General features: G+C 33.9%; 2 protein-coding genes across 5 annotated transcripts; one reads left to right on the top strand and one right to left on the bottom strand.

Annotated features, from left to right (window-relative positions):
• Nucleotides 1–14404, top strand: LOC18598180 (1,4-alpha-glucan-branching enzyme 1, chloroplastic/amyloplastic). Of its 2 annotated transcripts, none has more exons than XM_018121621.1 (22): nucleotides 1–298; nucleotides 1297–1449; nucleotides 1866–2122; nucleotides 3009–3107; nucleotides 3771–3813; nucleotides 3930–3989; nucleotides 4847–4927; nucleotides 6205–6321; nucleotides 6830–6913; nucleotides 8337–8458; nucleotides 8634–8753; nucleotides 9417–9546; nucleotides 9653–9763; nucleotides 10020–10148; nucleotides 11049–11152; nucleotides 11271–11415; nucleotides 11860–12007; nucleotides 12120–12220; nucleotides 12466–12543; nucleotides 13309–13464; nucleotides 13621–13695; nucleotides 13801–14404. In XM_018121621.1, exons 3-22 carry the CDS (start codon nucleotides 1893–1895, stop codon nucleotides 13999–14001), a joined length of 2334 nt encoding a protein of 777 aa, XP_017977110.1. In that variant the 5' UTR covers nucleotides 1–298; nucleotides 1297–1449; nucleotides 1866–1892; the 3' UTR covers nucleotides 14002–14404. The 2 variants fall into 2 exon arrangements, with proteins under 2 accessions (XP_017977110.1, XP_007027647.2); XM_007027585.2 differs by having other exon boundaries at nucleotides 1292–1449.
• LOC18598179 (growth-regulating factor 3) lies at nucleotides 14604–17605 on the bottom strand. 3 transcript variants are annotated; one of them, XM_007027584.2, is made up of 4 exons: nucleotides 17202–17605; nucleotides 16808–16996; nucleotides 15963–16338; nucleotides 14604–15261 (listed from the first exon to the last, which is right to left on the bottom strand). In XM_007027584.2, exons 1-4 carry the CDS (start codon nucleotides 17419–17421, stop codon nucleotides 14841–14843), a joined length of 1206 nt encoding a protein of 401 aa, XP_007027646.2. In that variant the 5' UTR covers nucleotides 17422–17605; the 3' UTR covers nucleotides 14604–14840. The 3 variants fall into 3 exon arrangements, with proteins under 3 accessions (XP_007027646.2, XP_017977111.1, XP_007027645.2); XM_018121622.1 differs by having other exon boundaries at nucleotides 14604–15153; nucleotides 17202–17512; XM_007027583.2 differs by having other exon boundaries at nucleotides 15963–16326; nucleotides 17202–17512.

Below are 25607 nucleotides of genomic sequence, written 5' to 3'. Positions count from 1 at the left end.
TTTTCTTTTTCTCTTTCACTCACGCCACTCTCGGTGGGCTTTGGAACTCTCATTGCCGAAATCTTCTCCTCTTCTCATCTCTTCTTCTCTCTCTTTTTGGATCGGTCTTTTATTATTTTCTCAACTTTTCTTGCTTTCCAAACAGAAAAAAATCGCGGAAAAGAAGTAATGGTTTACGGTGTATCTGCTATACGGTTATCTTGTGTGCCTTCAGTGTACAGGTTCAGTCAGTCAAGCTTCAATGACGCTCGTAGGAGTAGCAGTTTCTCTCTTTTGTTGAAGAAGGATCAGTTTTCTCGTATTCTCTCTTTTCTCTTTTATACTTTTACGCTTTCTTTATTTTTTTCCCCTTTTTGGAAATAGGATTCTCTCTCTTTCAATCTATTTATCTCTCTTGCATATTTTTTATTCAGCTCGAACTTTCTTTACTTCTTCTAGGTGTTATTTAAGTAATCTAATCTTGTATTCCATTTTTTGGATAAGAAAAAAGTTGTTGATGGAACAGTGCTTGGATACCTTTAGCAAAATTTATTACTCAATAACTCAAACTAGTGAACTGCGATGTTTGATTTATCTTTTCTCTTTTTTTTTTTAATTAAAGAGTTCGAGTTATAGTATGATCCCAACGTAAGAAACGAAATGAATTCGAATACGATGTCGTTGTACTTATGAAAATTATAATTAACTATAGACAGTTAGATTTTCTTCGATTTACGCATTCGCGAACGTTGATTTATTATTAGCGTTATCATTGATAAAAAAAGTGGATTGTCAAAGAACTGATTAGGATGATTCAAAATGTTACAGCTGAATTCATGGCGGTAAAAAAAAATTGCCATGCAGAAGATTCTGATTTTGAAATGAAGAAGTAATTATTGCAAATCTAAGGAAGGTTAATGTGAAAGTGTAATTGTAAAAAGGATGATTGTAGTCTAATAGCAGAAAAACTTCTGTGGAACGGAATGCTTTAGTTTTGCAGTTAGGGACTAAGGGTACTTAGTTTTGAGCTTGAAATTATACAGCTGAAAATAAATCTTTACCTTTGACAATGCTATAGGTGTATAACTTGTTGCATTATCAGCCTTATACAAAGTTGTATTGGGATAATTCAATTTGTTTTCTAAGCATGTCCACATGATCCTTGTTTTTGATTTCTCTTCCTCTCTAATGAAGATGGATTTGTATTTGTTAGTGTAATTTTTATGCTGTTGGAACTCTCTATGGCTGGTGACTGCTTTTATAGTAATTTGCTTTGGAGTATGTGGAGAGCTGATTTCATGCTTGCTTGTAGGGAAGATCTTTGCGCAAAAGTCTTCTTATGATTCAGACTCCTCATCCTTAACCGTTACAGCATCTGAGAAAGTGCTTGCTCCCGGTGGTCAGGGTGATGGTTCTTCATCCTTGACTGGTCAATTGGAAAGTCCTAGCACTATTTCAGATGATCCACAGGTCTGTTATTCAACGTACAGAGAATTATGCAGACTGTGTAATTTTTTATGTCTGGAAATATTACACTTCTAGTTTTAGATTGAGTGCATTTGAATTTTCATGAGTTCATAGGAGCATATTGAGAAATGACATTTTGAGATGGAGTTGATGTCATTAAAGCTTGTTGGTTCTCTAAAACAGTTTTGACTTGTTCCTTGAAGACTTGTGGTTGTTATTTGGAACTATAATTCTTTTGGAAGAAAATTATTATAAAACACATAATTGGCTGTAGAATAAGGTTAGGGAATGGTATGTTCTTGGTTTTCATATTTGAATTTCTTCCCATTAGCTGTTAATTTTGATGTTCATTTCAGGTAGCCAATTCAAAATACAGAAGTGGACTTTATCTTTCTGATTTCTTTATGATTTTTTTATAGGTAACTCATGATGTAGATGGTAATGAAATGGAAGATGATGAGAAGGTTGAGGTTGAAGAACAAGAATCTGTTCCATCTGCACTTGCAAATAATGATGAAGAAGCTTGTAACGAGGAGCCATCTGTCCCTTTACACATGAAAGTAAGTACTGAGAAGAGTGAAGCAAAACCAAGATCCATTCCCCCTCCTGGTGCAGGACAGAAAATATATGAAATCGATCCAACATTGTTGGGTTTCCGTGAACATCTTGATTACCGGTACGATAATCTGCTGTTGTTTACTTGTATGAGCAATAATTTGAATTCGAAATATTGAATCTCCTATGGACTGAACAAGATGATTGTAGATTTAGTTCCCTAGTTGTTGAAATTTTGTTTGCTATCATGCTTGCAGTTGTCTGCATGCTGTGTTTCTCTATCAGCACTTTGCTGGATTTGCCCATGGTTGTTGGAGGTTCACTGTGGATAGGAACTCAGTGAATAAATCTGTTTTTTCATTTCTCATACTAGCTGTTCATGATTGTTCTATGATTTTGAGGAGCAATACTTGAAAGAGCACTCACAGTTAATTATGTTTCTGTGCTTGTTTTCATTATGTTAGGGTTGCACTTGGTTTTTTATTTCTATTATTTAGTTGTTCAACAAGTTTTACCTGGTTGGATGAGTAAGCAAGTAGCTCTGCATTTTTTTTGTTTCCTGGGTATTTGAATCACATATGATTGATTTTTAAAGTGTGTTACTAATCTGCCACTGGCTTAAATGGCAAAAGCAATAAGCTGCTTATGGTCTTGTCATTATATGTGCATTTGAACACCAGGGAAGGAGTTACACTTAGTACTGAAAAAGATCCTAAAAATGCCAAAATTTAATGCGTCTGATTAACTTGCTTGTTTTAGGTGTCATTTGATATGGCAACTTAATTTTGATGGTCAATTTGTTTTTTTTTTTCAATGTATATCTCTCTGTTGCAGTTTATCTAGCAGTATCTGTTTCTGTCTTTTTTGTTGAGGCAGATTCTTCTTTTGTCCTCATCCAATTTCTCATTTTTTTCCTGTATTTTATTTTTGCAGCACTGCTTTATATCCAGAATAGGTTAAAACATTTGTCAAGATTTGATTCCCATCGAAATTTTATCTAATTACAGGTATGCACAATACAAAAGAACGCGTGAAGCAATTGATAAGTATGAGGGTGGTTTGGAGGTGTTTTCTCGTGGCTATGAGAAGCTTGGCTTCACACGCAGGTTACCTTTCTTCCCGATGTCTAGTTGTTACCATGGATTCATTTTCGGTAGTTGTAGTTTTGCATATTGATTGCAGCTCCCATGTTTGCATGTCATTGCTTACACTACATGTAATTTGTTTTGATTTATTACTCTTTCTTGTTCAAAGAAACAATTTTCATTTGTTTTCATTATCAAATAAGCAATTTTCTTTAGGTGAAATTAGTGTTAAAATATTCTTGTAATTTATTTGTGTGGGAATCAGAGCACATGATTTTCCAGAACTTTTACTTTTTATGTGTTTAAAATTCAGGCAGATTATTCTCAGAATGAAATCAAGTTCCTTGTGGTTCAACAACAAATTATGGAATAAGTGTTTGGTTCTTGGGTGCAAGTAAAAATTGAGAAATGTTATGACAGGCCATATAATTAGTCCTTTCCTCCATTGTGTCGCTTTTTTACGTTTTGTTTATTTATTTGTCCAGAGTTTATATGTTTTATTAAGTCATTTATGTGTTGTCCTTGTTTCCTTTATGTTTTCTTTGTATTACGTTACTTAATAGCTATCTTGTTGACTTTAATTTTTAGTGAAAATGTTATTTCTGATCATGTTTTATATCTTCAAAGTTTTTATATGATAAGTTGATGTTGCTCTTTCTGATCATAATGTCATATCGCTTTCAGTGAGACAGGAATAACTTACAGGGAGTGGGCACCAGGAGCCAAGGTTTGTTATGCATCATTCTAACATTTTGAGACTTTTACCATTTAATCTTATTAACATCTAGGTGTCCTGTTTTTACTTCAATTGTTGTGCTTATCTTACAGCATTTTCTTTTTCAGTCAGCAGCTCTGATTGGAGATTTTAACAATTGGAACCCTAATGCAGATATTATGAGTCAGGTATGCTTTGTTTTTTACTGTAAGAACAAATTGCTACCTATGCTTGCTTTTTAATTGAATTGATATATTTAAATTGAAGTGTATTGAAGTACATGATAATTGGACAGTACTTTTGTAAGTGCTTCTGAATGCGATTTTCTTTGGTTTCTTTGTGAACCTTCTCCTATAATATGTTATGGAGTGACAGATGAAGTTGGTGCTGCTTACATCTCAAAATATCAGTAACTCAGCTCTTTGTTTTTGAGGCAGTCTTCTTACAATTTTACATCTGTTGATGAACTCCATATGATTTGTTTTGCTATTAAATGAGCTCTGGCCTCCCCGTGTTAACTCTCTGGCTCAGATCGAGGTGCTTTAAGATTTATGCCTGAGGAAACTGTAGTTTTTGCATTCTCAGCTGTTCATAAGTCAATGCTTAATCTTCTCTAAATGGCACAAGCTGAAAGAGGTTAAGGCTATTTAAGCCTGGATTATTAGAACACTTAGCTTAATATTGAATCTGAATTTGGACATGGATTGTTTTATTTATATGTGAGCATGAGTAAGCTTCTTAATGGACCAAAGATTAGGTGTATAGTCTGGTGTAGTTGGTATACTTTGAAGGCCCAAATGGAAAAATAAAGAAGATAATCATTTTTTATGATGAAATATCAGAAGATGTAACAATTTATTGTATTATCAGATTCAAGTATTATTAGCATGCCATGCAGTCAAGTATAGAAGGGAAGGTAACAGTGCTAAACGCTTAGAAAGACATGTTGATTTACATTGACAGTGATGTCTTCTGTAATTTTATCTAGTGTCTTTTATTTTCCATCTACTGTTTAACTCTACAAAAGTTAATTGGCTTTTGACAGAATGAGTTTGGCGTCTGGGAGATCTTTTTGCCTAATAATGCTGATGGTTCACCACCAATTCCCCATGGTTCTCGTGTGAAGGTAAATTACCTGTAGATGAATTATAAATTTGGCTTTTGAAAGTTATTGTGTTTCCATTTAAATGCTGCTTGTTTACTATTTTTTTTTGCACTTTTTTGATTCAAAGCGACAAGAAATTGTAAAAAATTATAACTCTTTCCTTGTAAATCAACAATTTATTTATCCTCTTAGTCATGACCTGTGGACCAGGATCCTTCAAGTGACACTGTTTTCTATGCAGATGCCATTGCATGTCTAATTTGCAAAACTATCTCTTGAATAAAAAATTTTCATATATGATTTTAACATTGGTTCGTAGTCAACAACCTTCACAATAATTAATTTAACTAGAATTCATGATGCAAAGGTGTGTTACTAAATAATTGAAAAAGTTTAACAGTTTTCTTCATATTTAATAAAGAAAACTGGTTTTAGAAATAATTTGTAATATGATAGGTACAACTTGTAATATATGAAGAGAAAAAATAGGAGACAGTGGTCATTGAATAAGAGGAGAAAAATAGGGAGTGTGAGAAGGCTAGTTGCTGAGTTTGATTGAACATGAGTTAAATATTTTTAAAAATATTACCAAGTTTATATGAGTTGAACTGAGACAGTTGCTTTTACTATCGTTAACATGAAGGTTGAGGAATTTATAATGTGCTGTATCAATCAGGCATGGAAGGCATTATCATATTTAAGTTCATGCAATATTTTCTTTTAAGCTGGATGATTACAGCAGCTATTACCAGTTTGCTTCTCTACAAAATCTATTGATGCTCATCATGTTCTTCCATGCATATATGGTCAATATTTCAAGGTAATCGAGATATTAAAGAATCTCAAAATTTACATGTTGCTCCTTCCACTAATTTAGATGTTAAAAATTTCTAATATTTCAAGCTCATGTTATAGAACCTGCTTATAAGGCCATTTATGCAAATTTAAAATCCTTCAAAGAGCTTAGTGCATGATCATTCTTCTGAAACTTTGCAAGAACAAATGGTATGGAGAAAAATACAATATAATTCTGCCTGTCAGTGTAGACTGTAGAGTGCTGTATATGCTGGCATTAAAGTATTTAATGGGTGGACTCCAAGTCAAACAAAATTATTCGAGGTATCCGAGTTCAATTCCAACTAATCCCCTCCCCCCAGCCACCCCTTTCCAAAGAGAGAGAAAGAAAAGACAGAAAAAAAAAAACATTTTGTTTTACTGGTGGACTGTTGTGATCATGTCAATTGTCATTAATCTATTTGCCATGTGTCGGTGTTAACTTGTTGACCATATAATTGTAGATTCATATGGAAACTCCATCCGGGATCAAGGACTCCATTCCTGCTTGGATCAAGTTCTCTGTTCAAGCACCAGGTGAAATCCCATACAGTGGCATATACTATGATCCGCAAGAAGAGGTATATTTAGTGGTTGTTTGATCTCTTGATTTTGTTGGAAATGTTAGATAACTTATTGTTTTCAAACCATAAGCTGCTGAAAAAGTGGAGTTTGCGTAAAATCAGAAGTATTAACTAGTGTTTGTGATAATTTTAAAATGACTGCATGTGTGTGAAGATACATAGGCAAAGGCATGTGTGCTTGCCTGCACAAGAATATATAATTATATAAACAGATAAGTATTTTCATATTCATCTTCAAGTAAGGATTCAAGGAGGTTGTTTTGATGAATGTTTTCCATTATATCTTTGTGTTAAGATCGTTTCCCTTTTCAAAAAAAAAAAGTTTCTAAGAAAACAATTTTGGTTTGTTCCCTTCCATATATGAAATCAGTTTTTAAATCACGTTCATGCTTGTTCAAGTTTAATCACTGCACAGCATGATTTATTTAGTTGAGTCTGTTATATGTGTCTTATCTTAAATTTCTTGCACTTTCTATCATGATTAATCATATTTAATTTGTGACAGGAAAAGTATGTATTCAAACATCCCCAGCCAAAGAGACCAAAATCACTTAGAATTTATGAGTCACATGTTGGAATGAGTAGCACGGTATGCATTTCCCTTCTCCCTTTCACATAGCAATTTGTTATTTTAACTCTACTGTCTTTGTGCTCGATTGCATTTGTATGGTTGATTTAATATTAAAGGAGGAGCTTGACTTTGTGAAAATGCTTCATCAAATGCTATCATGTGTGGGATCATAATTTTTGTATTGTGCCTTTCAAGACTTGCTATGAAGAAGTGTTCCAGCAAGGCATTGAGGGAAAAGTAAAGCAGGAGTTTTTTGAGACAATACATTGGACTATCATCATATTATTAAATTTGAAATATCAATTTTACACCCCCCCGCCCCAACACACACACACACACACAGAGAAAAAAGAAGAGAAACAGTTTAAGCTTGTATTGAACATTTTAAATTGCATCAAATAGTGTAGCTGTCTGAAAAGGCCTTTGAAATTTTGAAAATGGAACTGCTTGTTTTATCCTTGTCCAAATGGGAGAGTGGCCTCTCTTAAAGAGACACCCATCAAATTAAGCTCACAGAAAGCAATGTAGGTATAAATGGCCTACCTTTGGTGTTATTTGCTTAAAAGAAATTATTCTATTCGGATTGTACTAAAAAATAAGTGTTAGTACAACTAGTAAATGATAATGCAAATGCCAAACAGCTACTGATTTAGATCTCTGTTTAACTGCTTTGTGTTTAGAAATGTCTTAAACAGCACTTACAAAGCAATAAATGAAAGTTGGTAGGAATGTGTTTCATTAGGATTCTTTGTCCACTTCTAAAACCCATGGAGGGGCTGGGTCCACGTCCTAGGACATGGTATTACTAAAATATAGTTGTCTGTATATATATATCAAAAGCTTGCCATACTAAAATGTTCTCAAGTCTTAACATGCTAAGTTGTATGTAGCTAAAATACAATCTGTGTTCTCCTTCAATGTAGGAAACGACCATTCCGCTTTGTGTTTTTTGGAACATATGAAGAAATCTATGGGGGGGAAGAGGGGATTGCAAACCTTAGACCTCAACTCTCTTAAAAGAGGCATAACAGCCACGAGGCCGAACCTGCTTTGCTATGATGAAAAAGTCTAGGAAAAACAATATAGTGTGCTTTAAGATTTTCGTTTTTCAAGAAAAAGATTCTGACAGCTTATCTGAAGTATTTCTTTTGGTAGTTCCTTTTGTTGATTGTGCATCAATCAACTTTTAGTCTTATACATTGCCTTGCTATGTGGTAGTAGTTTGTGCATATAATATAAGACTGACATACTTTGTAATTTTTGCTTCCTTTCCAATTAAAATGTAAAGTTTGCTCATTTTTGCAAGTAGCTAAATTTTCATGCATAATGTAGTTCAAAGAAAATTTCCCACCAACACCCTCAGTATTTATTTTCCATGTGACATTGTGGTATATTTAACCCATTTCCTAGTTAACTTAATCTTGTGAATTCTGGGATGCAGGAGCCAATAATTAACACATATGCCAACTTTAGAGATGATGTGCTTCCCCGCATTAAAAGACTTGGATATAATGCTGTTCAGATTATGGCTATTCAAGAGCACTCGTATTATGCTAGCTTTGGGTATTATCTCCATTATGATGTTAGCTCAATCTATTTGTTGCTGTTTATGTTGGTTTACTTGCACTAAACTTCTATACCGTGGATGCGAACAGAAGTATTTTTCAGAATTTAGTTTTGTTTATGGAAGCTAACCTCTTCTACTTTTAACAAGTAAGTTTTATCTAACATGTTCCAGGTATCACGTGACAAACTTCTTTGCACCAAGCAGCCGCTTTGGAACCCCTGATGATCTTAAGTCGCTGATAGATAGGGCTCATGAGTTGGGTCTACTTGTTCTTATGGATATCGTGCACAGGTAATAATTAGATTTGCAGGAGAATTGCATTTCCTTAAACACGCCTTCAGCTTTATTAGCTGTTACATTTTTTACACACTTATTTTTCCAATTTCTTTTTTTAACAAGAAAGGAAAATATCAACTCCTTGTCATTTTCTGCTTTGACTCTACGCTCATGCTTCCAGTAGGCTTGACGCAAATATGGCCATGAGATTATAGGCTCTATTTGGTTCTTACTCTTCATACTTGGTTTTTTCTAGTTGCTTTTGGTTCCTTAAAAGTTGCTAAATAACAAATTGAAAAGGGAGAAAGCAAAATCATAATGGGTTGAAAATGAACAAAGACTAAAATGCAAATAAAAGTTTTAGTATAATGTTCTATAGATAGAGGAATTTTAGTAGAAAAGATTATATTTTTAATTTTTAATTCTTTTAAAGCTAGTTGCAAAAAAGAATCAAACAGTACCCCAGTGTATTTTTTTATGAAGCAAATTTTATCCTGTATGTATTGTATGTTCAATTCTTTTCTAAGCTGTAGAACAAATTTTTATTTGAGTATTTATTCTGTTGCCTTAAATAAGCAATCTTTTGCTATAAGTTTCAATTAATTTTTAATTTTGTCATAAAGTTTTGATTAATTTTCTCAGCCATCTTTGTATTTTACTGATGTTTGATGAATACAGCCATGCATCTAATAACGTGTTGGATGGATTGAACATGTTTGATGGAACTGATGGTCATTACTTCCACTTGGGGTCAAGGGGTCACCACTGGATGTGGGATTCTCGCCTTTTTAACTATGGAAGCTGGGAAGTATGTACTTTCTAGCCAAACTTCTCTTAAAGAATAGTTTGTTGAAAGAGTTTTGCTTCCTCCCATCCTATTGTGTGTAAATATTAATTGTTACTTGTTGCTTTAGGTACTAAGGTTTCTTCTTTCAAATGCAAGATGGTGGTTGGAAGAATATAAGTTTGATGGTTTCAGATTTGATGGTGTGACTTCAATGATGTACACCCATCATGGGTTGGAGGTATTACCTGAGAGTTGTTGGAAATTTTCTATTTTGCTTGGTGTTAATAACTTGCATCTTCAGATGCTAATTACCAAAGTTTTGACTTTGTATTCACATAGAGCAGTAGAACTGATATAACTTTTGCTTCTCGCAATTGTATGAAGCATCATTTTTCTATGCTTGTTTCTTAATTCAATTTTCTTGAGGGCTAAAACCACTGCATCTTTATAATGCATTACCCAGCTTAACATATGTTTTCCTGAACTTGCTGTAGGTAGCATTTACTGGAAATTACAATGAATACTTCGGATTTGCAACTGATGTGGATGCTGTTGTTTATTTGATGCTGGTTAATGATATGATTCATGGGCTTTATCCTGAGGCTGTTACCATTGGTGAAGATGTAAGTTCTAGAACTCCTTTTGGAGTTATGATGAGCATCCTTCAACTTGTACATCTATCTCTTCCCAGGATTATGGTGTTCAATATAAGTCATTATAGCAACATTTGTTGCACTGAATTGAATAAATGGAATGGAGTTTCAATACATTGTTATGGTGCATGTGGGTGCTAAGGGTATAAATGGTTTTGAAAAAGTTTGCAGGCACGTACATGTGTGTGCATAAGCATACCACACTTTTGTGTATTCTGCATGTTTTGTTAATTCTCCACTGCTTCATCAGTTTTTTTATGCATCTATTGAATTCATATACCATGAATAAGTAGGTTATTCTTGTAGTAATTAAGTGAATTTGATATTGTACTGCCTGCTGCAGAATGAACTGAAGAATTATTAAAATGCTTGTTGCAAATTGAACTAACCTTCATTGTAGACCAAGAATTATGAAAGCATAATAACTAAAAGGGCCAAAAATGAATTTACAAAAACTTTAGAAGGGAAAGAATGAGAATCTCTAGAAATCCTAAAATATCCTTGCTGTTTCAGAAGTTTCATCTTTTGTGCCAAGGATTTACCTATAGGCTACTAGCACAACAAAATGAGATTTATGTTTTACCCATTAGAAATATTAGCATTAATTTGTAATAAGATCTAGTTGACAAAATGCTTTTATTGGAGTGATTTAGTTGCAGACTTTCATATACTATTTGCAAAGTCATTCTGAAAATTCTCCAAATATTCTAGCAAGAGGTTGGAAAGAAACTATATTTGAAAGTAGACTTCCACCATCTTAAATTGTCATCAGTAATGAAAAATCAATTGAATAATGAATAAAACAAATAAATGAATTAACACTAGAGTAATTCTTTCCAGACTTCTGCTAATCTTTCAATTGTGTTACAGGTTAGCGGAATGCCTACATTCTGCCTTCCTGTCCAGGACGGTGGTGTGGGATTTGATTACCGTCTGCAAATGGCCATTGCTGATAAATGGATTGAGATTCTTAAGTGTGTAGTTATCCACTTTTAAACTTTTTACCATGTGATAACTTTGATTTTACTATCTTATTATGAAATGTATCTGATGTTAAACTGTATTTACGTTTTGCCTTGCTATGTCATAAAGGAAGAGGGATGAAGACTGGAAAATGGGCAACATTATTCACACACTCACCAACAGGAGGTGGTTGGAAAAGTGTGTTGCTTATGCTGAAAGTCATGACCAAGCTCTAGTTGGTGACAAAACATTAGCATTCTGGTTGATGGATAAGGTTAAATATGTTCTTGCTTATATTCATGCTGATGAGCATCACAGTTGGAAAGCTAACTGGCCTGGGGAAATGCTATTACATAAAATCTTTTCTTTCCTTGGCCTCTAGCTATTAGAAATTGGCAATTATATTCATATCATATGTTGCTAATTACTTCTTCCTGCAATCAAAGTTAAAATTGTTTTGTTTTCCAAATTACTAAATTTTATAAATGACGGTGTCAATTTGAATGTTTCATTAATTATTTGCTTGTCTATGTTTAACTGATTTATGATTGAATATACTTCTTTAGTCTTGATAATTTCTCATGTTTTTGTGCTTCTCCACATATAGCAAATACGTATAAAAAGTGCACCTTATTCTTCATTTAAATAGAGAAAATGTGTATAACTAGCCCAATTTAGCTTTAGTATTTATATCATTAGCTTCAATTCCTTTTTGCAGGATATGTATGATTTTATGGCTTTAGATAGACCAAGTACTCCACGTATAGATCGTGGGATAGCATTACACAAAATGATTAGGCTTATTACCATGGGACTAGGTGGAGAAGGATATTTGAATTTCATGGGAAATGAATTTGGACATCCTGGTAAGATCAACTGGTTGCAACTCTTCCTAATTAATGTCTCATCATTCTTTATCATCAAATTGTACAATTCTTAAATGCTGTGTTATAATTTCACCATTATTCTTTTGTTCAGAGTGGATTGATTTTCCAAGGGGTGAGCAGCATCTTCCTAATGGTTCTGTAATTCCTGGGAATAGTTGCAGTTACGATAAATGTCGACGTAGATTCGATCTTGTAAGTTTCTGCTTCAATTAATAATTTGCCTGGGTTCCAATTTATTAAAAGTACATTGCCACTTATGTGATGTTCAACTGACGACTGGCAGCTTTATATGTATTTGTATTATACAATCAATAATCAAATATATTATGGTATAATTGATCCTTACAGTTGCTTTGCATAAATGTCTCTGCTTTATGTGTGTGTGTGGGTACATGTGCCTCAATAATACATTGGTATATTTGGTTATATGCACACAGGGTGATGCAGACTATCTAAGGTATCGTGGGATGCAAGAATTTGATCAGGCAATGCAGCATCTTGAAGCAAAGTATGGTGTAAGTATCAATGGTGCTAACTCTTTTGCTGTTTCTTGTGTGCTGATGGATGGGATTGCCTTAACCATACATTTGTGTTGCATATTTTATTTATTTTTCTATGATTGATTTATTACACTCAAATATGTGTGGAAATTTAAAATAAAAGAATAATAAACAAAGAAACTGAATGAATGTTAAGCATGATAGAGGAGAGGAAGAGAATATTGAGAGAGTAATGAGTGGATGTCGATAGAGGTAAACATCTGTGATTACATTCCGTTAATTAGCAAAATGTCTATTATATTCTTTTGTTTGTAAGTGGTTTTGTTTTTGAAAGACAATAATTTTCTTAAGTCATTCCTTGAACCTTTTTGACAAATTTTGTCATTAATGATTTTCTTTTAATATTGTTTCATGGTCATGGATCTATAAAACTAAAAGAAGTCCCTAAATTCAGGTTCACCGTTACATCCTGTGAGAATTGCTCTCACTTCAGTATATTCTTTCTCATCCACATAAAAGACAGAAGAAAAGAATTAAGAATTCATTGGATTACTCAAATTTTAAACAAGTTCTTTCCCTTTATTGTATATTCCATGGAATACAAAGTTTTACCTTTGATTTTGTAGTAGTATACTTTCGTGTCATGGTCTTCTACAATTGTCAGCTGTTCTATCTAATGAGATTTATCCAAAATCAAACACTGTTGTCTGGATAACCAAGAAGTTTTACTTTCCACTGGTTTAGAATGTAAAAATGATGCATGGTTGATTGTTTATTCAGTTCATGACTTCTGAGCACCAATATATATCGAGGAAGAATGAAGGAGATAGGATGATTGTCTTTGAAAGAGGCAACTTAGTTTTCGTGTTCAACTTTCACTGGAATAACAGCTATTTTGATTATCGAGTGGGCTGCTTAAAGCCAGGAAAGTACAAGGTATAAGATTTGTTTCCCACCTTCCCTCTTGATTATTCATTGCAGTGATCCATTGATAATTCATTTTCTATCTGGATTTGATTCTTCAAATATTGTTTCAGCAACGTCATGCTGTATGCAGTGAGATGGTTAACATTTTATTTTGTTCCTTTCCAGATTGTATTGGATTCAGATGATCCATTATTCGGAGGCTTCAATAGGCTTGACCATAATGCTGAGTACTTCAGCACTGTAAGGAAATTCATGGCAGATTTATAGCTGAATTCTATTTACCCTTCCTACATACCATTGTCTTTAAGGGTTTTCTAACTCAAAACCTAATGGGGGCTTGTGCAGGAAGGATGGTATGATGACCGGCCTCGTTCCTTCTTGGTGTATGCTCCAAGTAGAACAGCAGTGGTCTATGCATTAGTAGAAGATGAACCAGAAGCGGTTGGCAAACCAGAACCTGTGCAGAAAATTGAGACAGTGGAAGAAGAAGCAGAAGCTGTGGAAGAATTGGAACCCAGGAAAGAATCAGAACCTTTAGAGGGCTAAACTTATCTCGATCACAGATGCACGTGATATTGGAAAAGTCTGTCTTGAGGAGCTGCCCCACCGAACAACGTAATTTTGGCCAAAGTTATGGAGAATATATAATTCCAAGATCCGGAGTTTCACTGCCCAGGAGATGAAACGATCACAGACATCGTAGATTGTCTGTAAAAGGATGGGCATACAAGCAGAATCTGGAGCATTAGAAGGCAATCTTTTGAGCGATATAGTCAATTTCCCCGTGGCTCGCCTGTAAATGTTTCTGGCCGTAAGATAAACAATTCTATTTACAGCAATGTGAGGTTACATCTGAATTCGTGTTAGGTATGGAGGATCCTAATGCAATAGGGATGCAAGATTGACCTTATTATCCAATAAATATCACGTCACACTTTGTAGATGTTAATCTTTTATAATTTTTTGCATTTTTTTTCTTATTTTTTTTGGGTGGGGTGGGGGTGGATACAATTTTAGGAAGTACTGGAGGATAAGTGCGGACCCGTTTCGAAAATTTTCTGTAGAATGGAATTTAGAGAGTCGATCGGAACTTAGTGGCCTCTTAGTCTTTAGCATGTGGTGCTATAAATTCCATAACGAAGTGGTAATTGAGTATAAACACATACTCAAAAGTTTTATCGCAAACTTTGTCATCAAGGAAACCTCACCATAGCAGACAGTAACTCCTGTCAGCTGACATTATAATTAACAACTACATCATATGCGGAAAATTTGGTTCAACAATGACAAAAACAAGGTACAAGCAATTTACACGGAAAGGTGTTTGGAGTGCCTAAAACAGTTGAAATCAAAAGAAACATAACACCAACATTTAGCTACTAAATTCAAGTGTTAACATAGCTAGTTTCAGATGCAGAACCCCTGGGCAACTGATGCAGAACACTTGTAGGTGATGAATTAGATGTCGATGATCTTAAGGCCTCAGCAAGGGGTCCTCCCATCGAAGCCACCTGGTTCGTGGCCCATCCGGCGGCCCAATTCCTTTCGCTGTCCCGGGGACCCAGTTGGTCTACATTGCCTGTAGACAGCTTCAACGACACATCTGATGACGAATTTCCGGGCATGGATATGGAGAGGCATGTTGCAGAACTCATCGGGCTTGCACTTGTTCCAGTATTGTCAGGGTCTTGTTGGGATCTTGGCCAATCATCAAAAAAAGGTCTCAAAATGTGACCATCAGATCGGTTATTAACTTCATTTTGGGCTTCAAAAAGGCCCTTATGTTCATTTTTAGACTTGGAGGAACTGCAAGGACATAAAAGAACATTGTAGAGCAAAAAATAAGCAAAAAGAACGAGCGCAATAAAGAAAATATTGTACTAGAGCATAAGCAAAGCACGTTAAAAAGACTAAAGAAGTGGTTGGGGTCAGTTTGTACAGAATCTAAAGCTAGTGCCCAGATTTAAGATTACATTGGTCAGATCTTGATTAGGGTCCTACCAAGGAGATATCACTAGATGAAAGCACCACATCCCAACAAAAAGATTCTGTCGGATCCAAAGTTCCAACTTCCAAGAGTTTGTGACATATTAAATATGGAAATATCCCATCCTACTTTAAACCATAATAACAAATTACCATAACGATAGTCTTTAATTCAAGTTGAAATCTTCCTGCATAAGCCATCAAAATTTGTACATAACTTAAGACTTACTTTTCAATTCAGAGTTAGATACAAGACAAGCACAAATATCAATTCCCAATTTACAATTAGCATATTCCACCATTGCCACCAGAAAAACCATTCCTTTTTTTCCCTTCATGTTCCGGTTGGAATTCAAACCTCGATTTTTAAGTTGCTCAGCTGTTCTTATCAATGTGGCAGGATGCTTTCCCAGTAGATTACCAATAATGGGTAGTACCCATAGTCATTATTAACTCAACCTTAATAACAATAGTAGCTAAACATCATTATTAATAAATGAGAAGACAGGGAGAAAGATTACCTATGATTAAGGTGAAGAAGATCAATGGGTGGGGAAGGCCCTGAGAGGCCAAAATTGTTAGTTCCATTAGCCACCACTGCTAAGGGTGAAGCGGGAATTGGGGAAGTGACTTTAAGGGCACCACATCCAATAGCACCAACACCGGCACCAGAAGCACCGCCAAAAGCAGCGGTGGCATTATTGTTGGCGGTGGTGCTAGATGTGGGCATTTCCACAGGCTTTCTTGAACGGTTGCGGCCACGGTGCATGTGGCGCTCGCAATACTTCTGGCCGGCCACCACGTCCCTCGAGCACCTCCACTTCTTACCGTCAGTTCTCCGGCACCGGCCTGGCTCTGGATCCATTGCTGCTCTTCCCCAGTACCCTGATTGCAACACTGTTCACACGTGTTCTTTCTCTTCATCAAAAAGTTCACTACTACTCGTACTATTTATTTTTTGAACGGATTCATTAAATTCTCTTGGGTAGACATATAATAGTATAAAATTTTTATGGTATGGACCAACTTCTTTGAGCACATAGTTTTCTTATGCTACAGGCAAAATAAATTAAATGAGAAAGTGATAAAGTACACAATTCATAAATATAGAAGCAAGATCAGATCCCAAATTGGGAGATCAGATCTTGACGAAACTGTAGTCTTTTAAAACGTGGGGTGAGCCAACCAAACCCTACGGAGAGTTGAAACAAAGCCACTGTTTGGGAGGGTAGACAAAATCTAAACATTAATTGATACGAATCCATGGAGTCAGTGTGCCCAAGTCTTATGCATCTAATGACGAACGTAAATGATCTGAACATTTAACAGTACCAAGAAGAAGGATAGTTGATGAATAATGACTTACAAGCTGGCTGGTAATGGGAGTAGTGTTGAAGAGGGTGGTGGAGGAAATATGCAGGAGAGTGAAGAAGACTTTTCTTGATAGGTTGGAGGAGTTCAGGAGGAACAGTAGCGCCAGCTAACATGTATCTGTAGATCAAAGCTTGCAACTCAAGTTCCTGCCACTGGGCCAAGCTGAAATAACTTCCCATCCCTAACAAACCAAAGAAGAACCCGAAGGGCAAAAAGTGAGAAGTGTGAACCCCAACAAGTTTTAAAGTTAGAAAGGTAATTTAGAAGGCAAAAATCAAGTAAGTAAACCATGCCAAAAACTTTCCAAACCAGGGAGTATCTGAGGCTCTGTCAAGAAGAGATAAGGGGAAAAAAAAGGTGCAAGGAAAAAGGAATACAAATCTTACTGGGAAATCTGGTGGTTGAATCTGGAACTGCTGACAGGTTGCTGCTGATTTTGCTGTTGGGTTCAGGTACAAACAAAGGGAGAGCAGAAGACTCAGATGGGTGTTGCTGTTGTTGTTGTTGATGTTGATGATGGGGATCAAGGAGAAGTTTTGGTATCTTTGCAGAAGGTTGTTGCTCTGACTCATGCTGGTTTCTCCATTGCTTCAGATGCAAGTCCATGGAGAGAGAGAGAGCGGAGAAGAGATTTGTAGTAGTTTGGTTGCTTTTGGCTTGGTTGGTTTTAATAGAGCTTTGTTTGGTGTGTTGGGTATGTGAAGAGAAAGTTTGGAGAAGCTTTTGCAGGAATTTCTGTAGGTTTCTTTTATAACTTTGGCAGATAGCATCAGCTAAGAGAGAGAGAAAGAGTAACTATTCTGACACGAAAGCCTGCAAAGTTTGTTTATGACCAGTGGAGAAGCCTAGGGCACTTGAGAAAAAGACAGTCAGACAAGACAGTTGAGAGAAATAAAAAGACACCCCTAAAAATTATTTTAAAATTCTAGCATAAGCAAAACCCTGTTGAGAGAGAAGCTTATTACCCTGCAGTCTTTCTGTTTTTCTTCTTTGCCTTGGAAATAGCACTTTTTAGAGAACCAGCGAGCACAGCTGCTGAGCCTGAGCTAGCTAGCTACAGCGTCTGGTGAGATTAGAGAGAGCTTAAGCACCCTTTAGTTAATCTTAACCTTTCCACTTTAAGTGCAATTCATTCTTAAATCAGGGATTTAATGGAGCCGACAGTGCTGTTTCAATCCCAGCCGAGCTCAGACTTTTCTGGTTTGTCTTTCCGTCTCCAGGATAAAATCATGACGGGGTCAAACATGTGTCTTATTCTGCACATACAAAGCTTGTATAAAATAAATTGCCATCAAAACTTCACGTCTTTTGCCATTCAAAAGAAAAATTGCTAAACTAATAACACTGCTTAAGATTACGAATAAGTATAATATTTCAAAATATTTTTTTCCAATTGTTTAAAAATATTTAAATAAAATTTTAGTTTTTATTATATCTAATTAATTTTTTTATTAAACAAGATTATATAATTAATAACTAATTAATTAAAATATTATTTATTATTTTATACATATAAAAAATAAAAAATATCAGATGATGATATAATTATATCATATCATCGTTTATTCTTACATGTTAATATATTGCATCAACATTACGTGATGAAAAATAAAAAATAATATTTTAATAAAATTAATTATTAATTAATAAAATTTTATTTAATTTAAAATAAAATATAAAAATTTAATTTAATAAAATAAAAAATAACTAATTATTTGAAAATTTTAAAATAATTTAAAGATTTTTGAAAATATTATACCTTAAGATTACTAATATCATAATATTATTTATTAATTATTGTATTTAATATCTAAATATTTTATAAAATAATAATTTAAGAAGTATTTTTAAGACACCCACTCACAAACCCATATCAAATGTATCTTAAAAGAGGTTAAAAAAAAAAAAAGGTTGTGAAGTACAGTGAAGTCAATTATTCCACATGCTTGGACTTAAAAAAAGAAAAAATTATTGTAATAACAACAATAAAGATGAGTGTTGCTAGGACCTGACACACAGGAAATTATCCCCTTCTTATTTCCTGAAATGTACACGCAAATAAAGTTGGCAATTCCGTTATGTTGATCATAAAACTGACTGGCCCACGCTCCATGATTTTTCGTTTTATTTTCTGCCCCCACAAACTTAATGTCTCACCCAACCTTACCTGGCCATGCTCACGACTTCTTTTCTCCTATTTTTGACTCTCAACTAGGGATGTAAAAGAGTGGGCATCAATCTTTGTTTAGATACTCAATCTCAAATTTATTTAATTAAAAATATACTTAAATTCTATTAAATTTTAAATAAAATTATAAAATATTATCTATAATCGAACTTTAATAATATGGTACTATCTACTAATTACTCAAATCCTTCCGATTAAATAACTCAAATAACAACTTAAATAACTAAAAATTAAGAAAGTTTATTAAGATGGCAAAGGTTGTGTTGAAGGTAAAGAGGATAAAAGTTTTTTTTTTAAATGAGAGATTAAGAAAGATAAGTGTTTGAATCTCACAAATTACAAAATTTTGAAATATTATATATAATATATTTATATAATCGAGTTCAGATTTAGGGTATGCTAAAGGAGATATCCAAAATCTACCCAAACCCAAGTCAAGAATTACAAGGCTTACTCGAATCTGCCCTATAACAAAATATAGGATACTAGAATCCTATATTATTGGGTCGAATACTTGTGAATTGTATAATAGCAACCCGTTTACATTCTATTCTCAACTCAGATTTCCTTTGCATCATATAGTAAAATCCATATTTCAACAATAATAATGGAAGAATGAAAGGAAGAAAATCTTTTGAACAATTATAATTATTCAAGATTTATGTTTGTTCAAATGGTTATGTTGGAAAACAAACAATTATGTTTGTTGGAAATTAGACAATTGTGTCCATTGGAAATAGACAGTTGTGTTTGTCAGGAAAAGACATCTTTACCTATAAATAAGACTTTCTGGTTTCTTGAAGATGTATAAAAAAAAAGGCAAAAAAGAAACAATTTCAATAATTCTCCAAACTTTCTTCAAATTCTTCTTATATTGCTTCTATAGTATTTTGTTGTAAAAAAACTTATATGAGAGTTTAGTAATATTGTTATACTCTGGTGAATACTTAGTGGATTGATTTCATTAATGTAAAACGCAATCATCACTAGGCTTCATTGTATTCGAGGTTTATATGCCAATAACTCTTTTACACATTATAAGTGTGGATGAATAAAATCTTAAGGAAAGTGGTAGTGTCACACGACTTAAAGACATTTCCTGATTTTCAAATTTTGTGTTTTAACAATTTTAAAGTTTTATTTCATTTTAACAATAGCTGCTATAAGTGGAACACTAAGGGAATGAGCTTCTGATTTTTGTGAAATTTGATCGAGATAATTTTCACAAGGAAAATGGCAAAATGATTAATCATTGGATTACAAGATAAACTTTCTTTCCTTACTTGATATGCATAATATTTGTTAACTTTATTCTTATTTTGACATGATCAAATTGATTGAACTCAATGACTTTTGAAAATGATAAATATTTTTTAGTATGAAGAAAGATCTCAAATTCTTGATAAAGTTGAACTTAACAAAAAACAATATATTGAAATGCTTTAATTGTTTAAACATATTTTTAATATTGATGATCATGCTCTTGATTTTCTCAAAAGTCTCTTATTTTCAAAATTATTATGCTAACCAAAGGATCAAGTTTTCAAAAGAAATGACTTGATTCTTGAATGGAAAGGAAGCAAAATATATTTCTTTAATTACAAGAAGAATCAATTATGGAAAAGAAAAAGTCAGTTCTTGAGCAAAAACCAACAGTGAAGAATCGATTCTGAGATAAGGAAAAGTCAGTTTTTGGAAGACAAAAGCTACAGACCTTGTGAAGAACCGACACTAAAGAGACAATGAATCGATTTTGAAGAGATAGAAGGTAGAAGAAGAAAAACAAGGAAGAAAGAATCGATTCGACAAAAAGAAAAAGTCAGTTCTTGAAGCACCACAAGTACAAATCAGAAACTTGGTGACTAAGAAAGTTATGACACAACTAGAAAAAAGTGGAATAACAAAATTCAAACTTGAATTCAAATTTTGGCACCAATCCATAGTGAAGAACTGACTCCTTAAGGCAAAAGAATCGATTATTCAATATTGGAAAGGTGTGACCTTTATGCCCAATTGTAGAAGAATCAACATCTCATAATAGAAGAATCGATTCTTTAAAGATAAAAAGCTACAAACTTTACAAAGAATCGACAACTCAACTACAAACAATCAATTCTACATAAATGACAAATTTGTGCAAGTTAGCATGAACGTACAAGAAATGATTCGAAACTTACTCCAACGGATAAAAAATCTCAAGGGCTATAAATATACGTCTTAAGGATGTTAAAGTAAGAAAAGAAGAGGATTTTGAAAGATTTTGAATCATCCTTCAAGAGAAAAAGAGCGAAAAATAAGAGTAATAGCTGTGAGCAAAAAAGTTTCTACCTTTGAGTAAGCAAAGAGCCTAAAGTTGATATCTTTACCCTTCAATTGATTTTTCTTGAGCTTAGACCTTCCTTGATCATTCTTATCTTTGTGAAAGCTCTTACCTTTTTGAACAAAAATTTTATCATCTCTTTTCTAAATGTTTTTAGTTTGTGGTTTGGTTGAATCCACTATTATCTTAGTTATACCTATAAGCAAAAGGTAAAGGGGTTTTGCTTGATCCTTTAAAAGGCTTTCTCTTATGGAAAGGTTATGCTTTAACTTGAAAAGGTAGCATCTTGGTAAAGGTTACGCTTGATTTTGCAAATGGCATGTTGTAGAGGTTACGCCTAATCTTGCAAAAGGCATATTGTAAAGGTTATGCATGATCCTGTGGAAAGGTAAACTGATAGTGATTCAAACTTCGTTAAGCCAGATCCAATTGAAAAAGCAAGCTGACAATAGATTCAAACTCTTTGTGCTATCAAGGGAAAGAACGTAAGCATTGAAAGGTCGAACCTCTATAAAAATCCCATTGAGTCCTTTCTTTCTTTACTGTTTTTTACTTATTCAGTTTATACTTTGTTTTATTGATTTATTCTTTCATAGTTGAACTAAGTTTTAAAAAAGGGGAAATTTTGATTGAACAACCAATTTACCCTTTCTCTGGTTAGTTTTACTTTAAACTTATCTTTTCTAACAATTGATATCAAAACAGATTCTCAAGTTTTTTGCAAGTTTAACCACCTTTGAGAGATCCTGTATAAAAAGCTTAAAGTAACAACCATGGCATCATCCTTGAGCTTCATTAGTGAAGGCCAATCTATGATAAGGCCTTATTATTCAAAGTGGAGAACTACCTATTCTAAAGAATGAGGTTTGAAAATTTTATTTAGTCTATTGATTTAGATATTTGAGATATTGTAGACACCTCAAAAAAATAAAAATATAATAAAATAAAATATAAAATAAAATAATTAAAAAAAAAGAGAAGGAATGGCTGGGCGTACGCCCAACCATCCCTCCCCCCAACCACCCTGAATGATGGGGGTTCTGGCTACCAACTCCTTGGTGCCAAAACCCCATTACCGGGTTGTCCAAATTTTTGGACAACTTGGCTTCAAAAGATGGACAACCTGCAAAACGGGGAGGGAGCAAAAAAAAAACTCAGCCAAAAAGCCAAGAAAGATTTCGAAAAAACCCATCCATCTCCTGCAAAAAAACCATCAACCAAAAAAACTCAAACAAAAAAATAACAACAATTAACCCAAAAAAAAAAGCCACAAAATAGCAACCAAAAACCACAATCAAACAAAAAAAAGTACAAAAGAAATAAAAAGAGGGAGAGAGGCACCGACGGTTAGGAGAGAGAGGAAGAAGGGGAAAGAGAGGAAGGAGGAAGAGAGAAGAGGAGAAGGGTGCGACGCAAACAGGGAGAAATGAGAGAAAGAGAAGGAGAAAGAAAGAAAGAGGAAAAAGAAAGAAGAAGCCAGCGGGGAGAGAGAAAGGAAAGGAGAGAAAGAGAAGAAAAAAAAAAGAAAAAAGAAAGAGAAAGAAGAAGCCAGCGGGCAGAGAGAAAGGAAAGGAAAGAAAAAAAAAAGGAGAAAGGAGGTAGGGGGCTCTTCACGGCATTTTTTGGAGAAATTTTTGCATGTTGTTATACCTTTGGTGACTTGCCTTGATTCACATAGTTTTGTCCTTTTTGAGCTAATCTAAATCTACACAAGGTAAGATCTAACTTGCATGCCTTTTTACTTTAATATTTTTTTATTTTTATTCATTGTGGTGGTTTAATTATTTATGTTAAAGACATATTATTAGGAGCATAAGGATAATTTAATTAAGACAAAAAATATATTATGTAGAGATTATGTGATATTTTAAAGTAGAAAAATAACAACAAAATATAAAGTGGTAAATGAAAATATGGGTAAATATTTGATAAAAAAATAGATATAAACAAATATTCGAACAAAAAAAAATATAAAAAATAACTAAAAAGATGATAATGGTTGTAATAGTAAATATATATATAATCGGGATCAATATTCATATTTAAATACTTGCAAATATAATATATATATATATATACAAACAAAAAAAAAACAAAAAACAACAACATGATACAAATATAAAAATTATAAGAAAAATGAGATGATTGTTTGAGAAACTACACCTAACAAAAGACAAAGAGTTGCCTCTTTTAAGTGAATTTTTTTTTTGGGTGCGAAGTTTGAGACGAATTTTCACCGAAGCGTCGGGATAAATCCGAACTCTAAATTTCAATACACATTAAGTCAAATAATCGTTGTTAGAAAAATGATATATATTAAAAAATAATAAATTTACATAATATTGTATTTGAATTTAAATTAGTTAATAAATATTACTAAATAAGGTTAATTTAACCGTTTAAAATAAAAAATATTAATTGTTTATTTGATAAGCTATATAATCAAGTAAAATATTAATGAAAAAATGTTAATTAAAGGATATAGATTTAAGTAGAAAGCAAAAAAATATAAAAATAAATAAATAATCCATGAAAAAAATAATAGATAATAATAAACATATAAACAAAATGATAAATTATTAAATACATAGTTGAGTGAATTATGAACCACCTAATTCAATAAACGCGTGCATATAGACATCAGCATTTTATCCTGTCATAGCACGTCACATTTATCTTGCCAATGGTGCGGGAGTTTCGATGATGGGATTTTCCCGAAGAGCTTGTAGAGACGAGTTTTTCCGGGGATATCTCTAGGTGAGAAAAATTTCGAGACTTCACCAAAGCGTTGGGATGGTCTTCGAATGATTTTCCAATAAAAGATTGACGACCCCATTATTTAAAATAAACAAGTCATGACATCATTTTACGCTTGCATCATGTGCATACGTAAAACTGAATAAAAGACTCAGTCATTTTAAATAAAAAATTTAGTTAATAAGTAGGGAATAAATCAAAAGTAGGCTATAATAGGATAACTTAAGATTAAATGGTACCGTTCATGGAACGGGCACTACGGAGGTGCTAACCTTTCTCCGTGGGTAATCGCACTCCCGAACCCATCTCTAAAAAAATGTGGATCAGTTCTCGTTCTTTCGACAGACTTAAAATTAATTTAGGACTTCGTCGATTAGAATCGGGTTAATAGGTGACCAATCACACCTAGATAAAAAAGATTGGTGGCGACTCTTAAATAATTTAATTTTTGCCAGCATCTGGCGGTCGGGTTTCCGGACCCGCACGTTATGACAGATGGCGACTCCACTGGGGACATCGAGAGTCAAACCATTAATTAATCATAAGTTATCTTAAGCCTTAAATAATTTGTTGTTTTCCTTAGCATCAATTTTGCATATTTTTGTTTAATGCATTCAGTTATTTTGCTATTATTACTTCACTATTTTTAATAATTGCGGGAAATTTAGGATAAGGGGAATGTGAAATTATTGGTCCAAGGTCAGTATATTCCTTCTCACACACTACACATCTTGCATTCATGCATGAGCCTTCCACCCGGGCTTTGTCCTTAATTAGGGGGGAGTTAAGTAGCTACGCTCTCATGAGGTGATAACCTCCGCATTGACTAGTGAAGACTCCCACTAAGATTGAACCTAGTCTGTTTGAAACCTGTAATGGGTGAGGACCGGGGTGCCTTACTAGTCCGTGTGGACTACAGTGAGGAGTGATTTGGGAACCTTTAGCTCCATTTTCAGCCCAAACTCAGCATGTAACCTTTTGACTAGATACACATGAAGGAATTTTCATAATTCCCTTGTTCTAAATTCTTCTCCGCGAGTAATAAAGGTATCAGGTTATTAATTACTTTCATTCATCTTTTGAAATTCTTGTTTATGGTGCTAACTTGAATTTTTTGTCATATGCATATTTGCATCATAATAGGAAAAGTATTTGTCACCTGACAACATTAACAGAGTAGATCCAGTTGCATACATTGAGTCATCATGGCCATCCTCAAGTTACGATGGAATTTATGAAGTGACTCAGCATATGGCGAGTGCCCAACAAAGTGAAGGAGATTGCTTATCAAAGGATCACTTCTCATCACTACCTGATAGGGTCCACCTTGATATTAAAGAGAACAACTTCACTGATTTGCTCAACATATGGGATAAGTGGGAGGCTACCACTCGGGCAAATTTCGATAGGAAATATGGCCACATAGCTCGACTCCTTAAGTTCCAGATAGATGAACAGTTGTTGAAGGCCATTGTGCAATTTTGGGATCCGTTGTATAGATGCTTCGTGTTCAATAAGGTGGATGTG

The sequence above is a fragment of the Theobroma cacao genome, chromosome 5, assembly GCF_000208745.1.
Source record: "Theobroma cacao cultivar B97-61/B2 chromosome 5, Criollo_cocoa_genome_V2, whole genome shotgun sequence".
NCBI lineage: Eukaryota > Viridiplantae > Streptophyta > Magnoliopsida > Malvales > Malvaceae > Theobroma > Theobroma cacao.
This window is presented reverse-complemented; position numbering and strand designations above follow the sequence as displayed.

Bases quoted from the DNA above. Each gene is read 5' to 3' on its own strand.
- LOC18598180 (XM_007027585.2), top strand. From the start codon at position 169: ATGGTTTACGGTGTATCTGCTATACGGTTATCTTGTGTGCCTTCAGTG. The intron at 4,928-6,204 runs GTAAATTACCTG...ATATAATTGTAG, and splicing joins CCCATGGTTCTCGTGTGAAG to ATTCATATGGAAACTCCATC. The intron at 8,459-8,633 runs GTATTATCTCCA...AACATGTTCCAG, and splicing joins TCGTATTATGCTAGCTTTGG to GTATCACGTGACAAACTTCT.
- LOC18598179 (XM_007027584.2), bottom strand. From the start codon at position 17,421: ATGGACTTGCATCTGAAGCAATGGAGAAACCAGCATGAGTCAGAGCAA. The intron at 16,997-17,201 runs GTAAGATTTGTA...TTGGTTTGTTAG, and splicing joins TTCAACCACCAGATTTCCCA to GGATGGGAAGTTATTTCAGC. The intron at 16,339-16,807 runs GTAAGTCATTAT...ACGTGTGAACAG, and splicing joins CTCCCATTACCAGCCAGCTT to TGTTGCAATCAGGGTACTGG.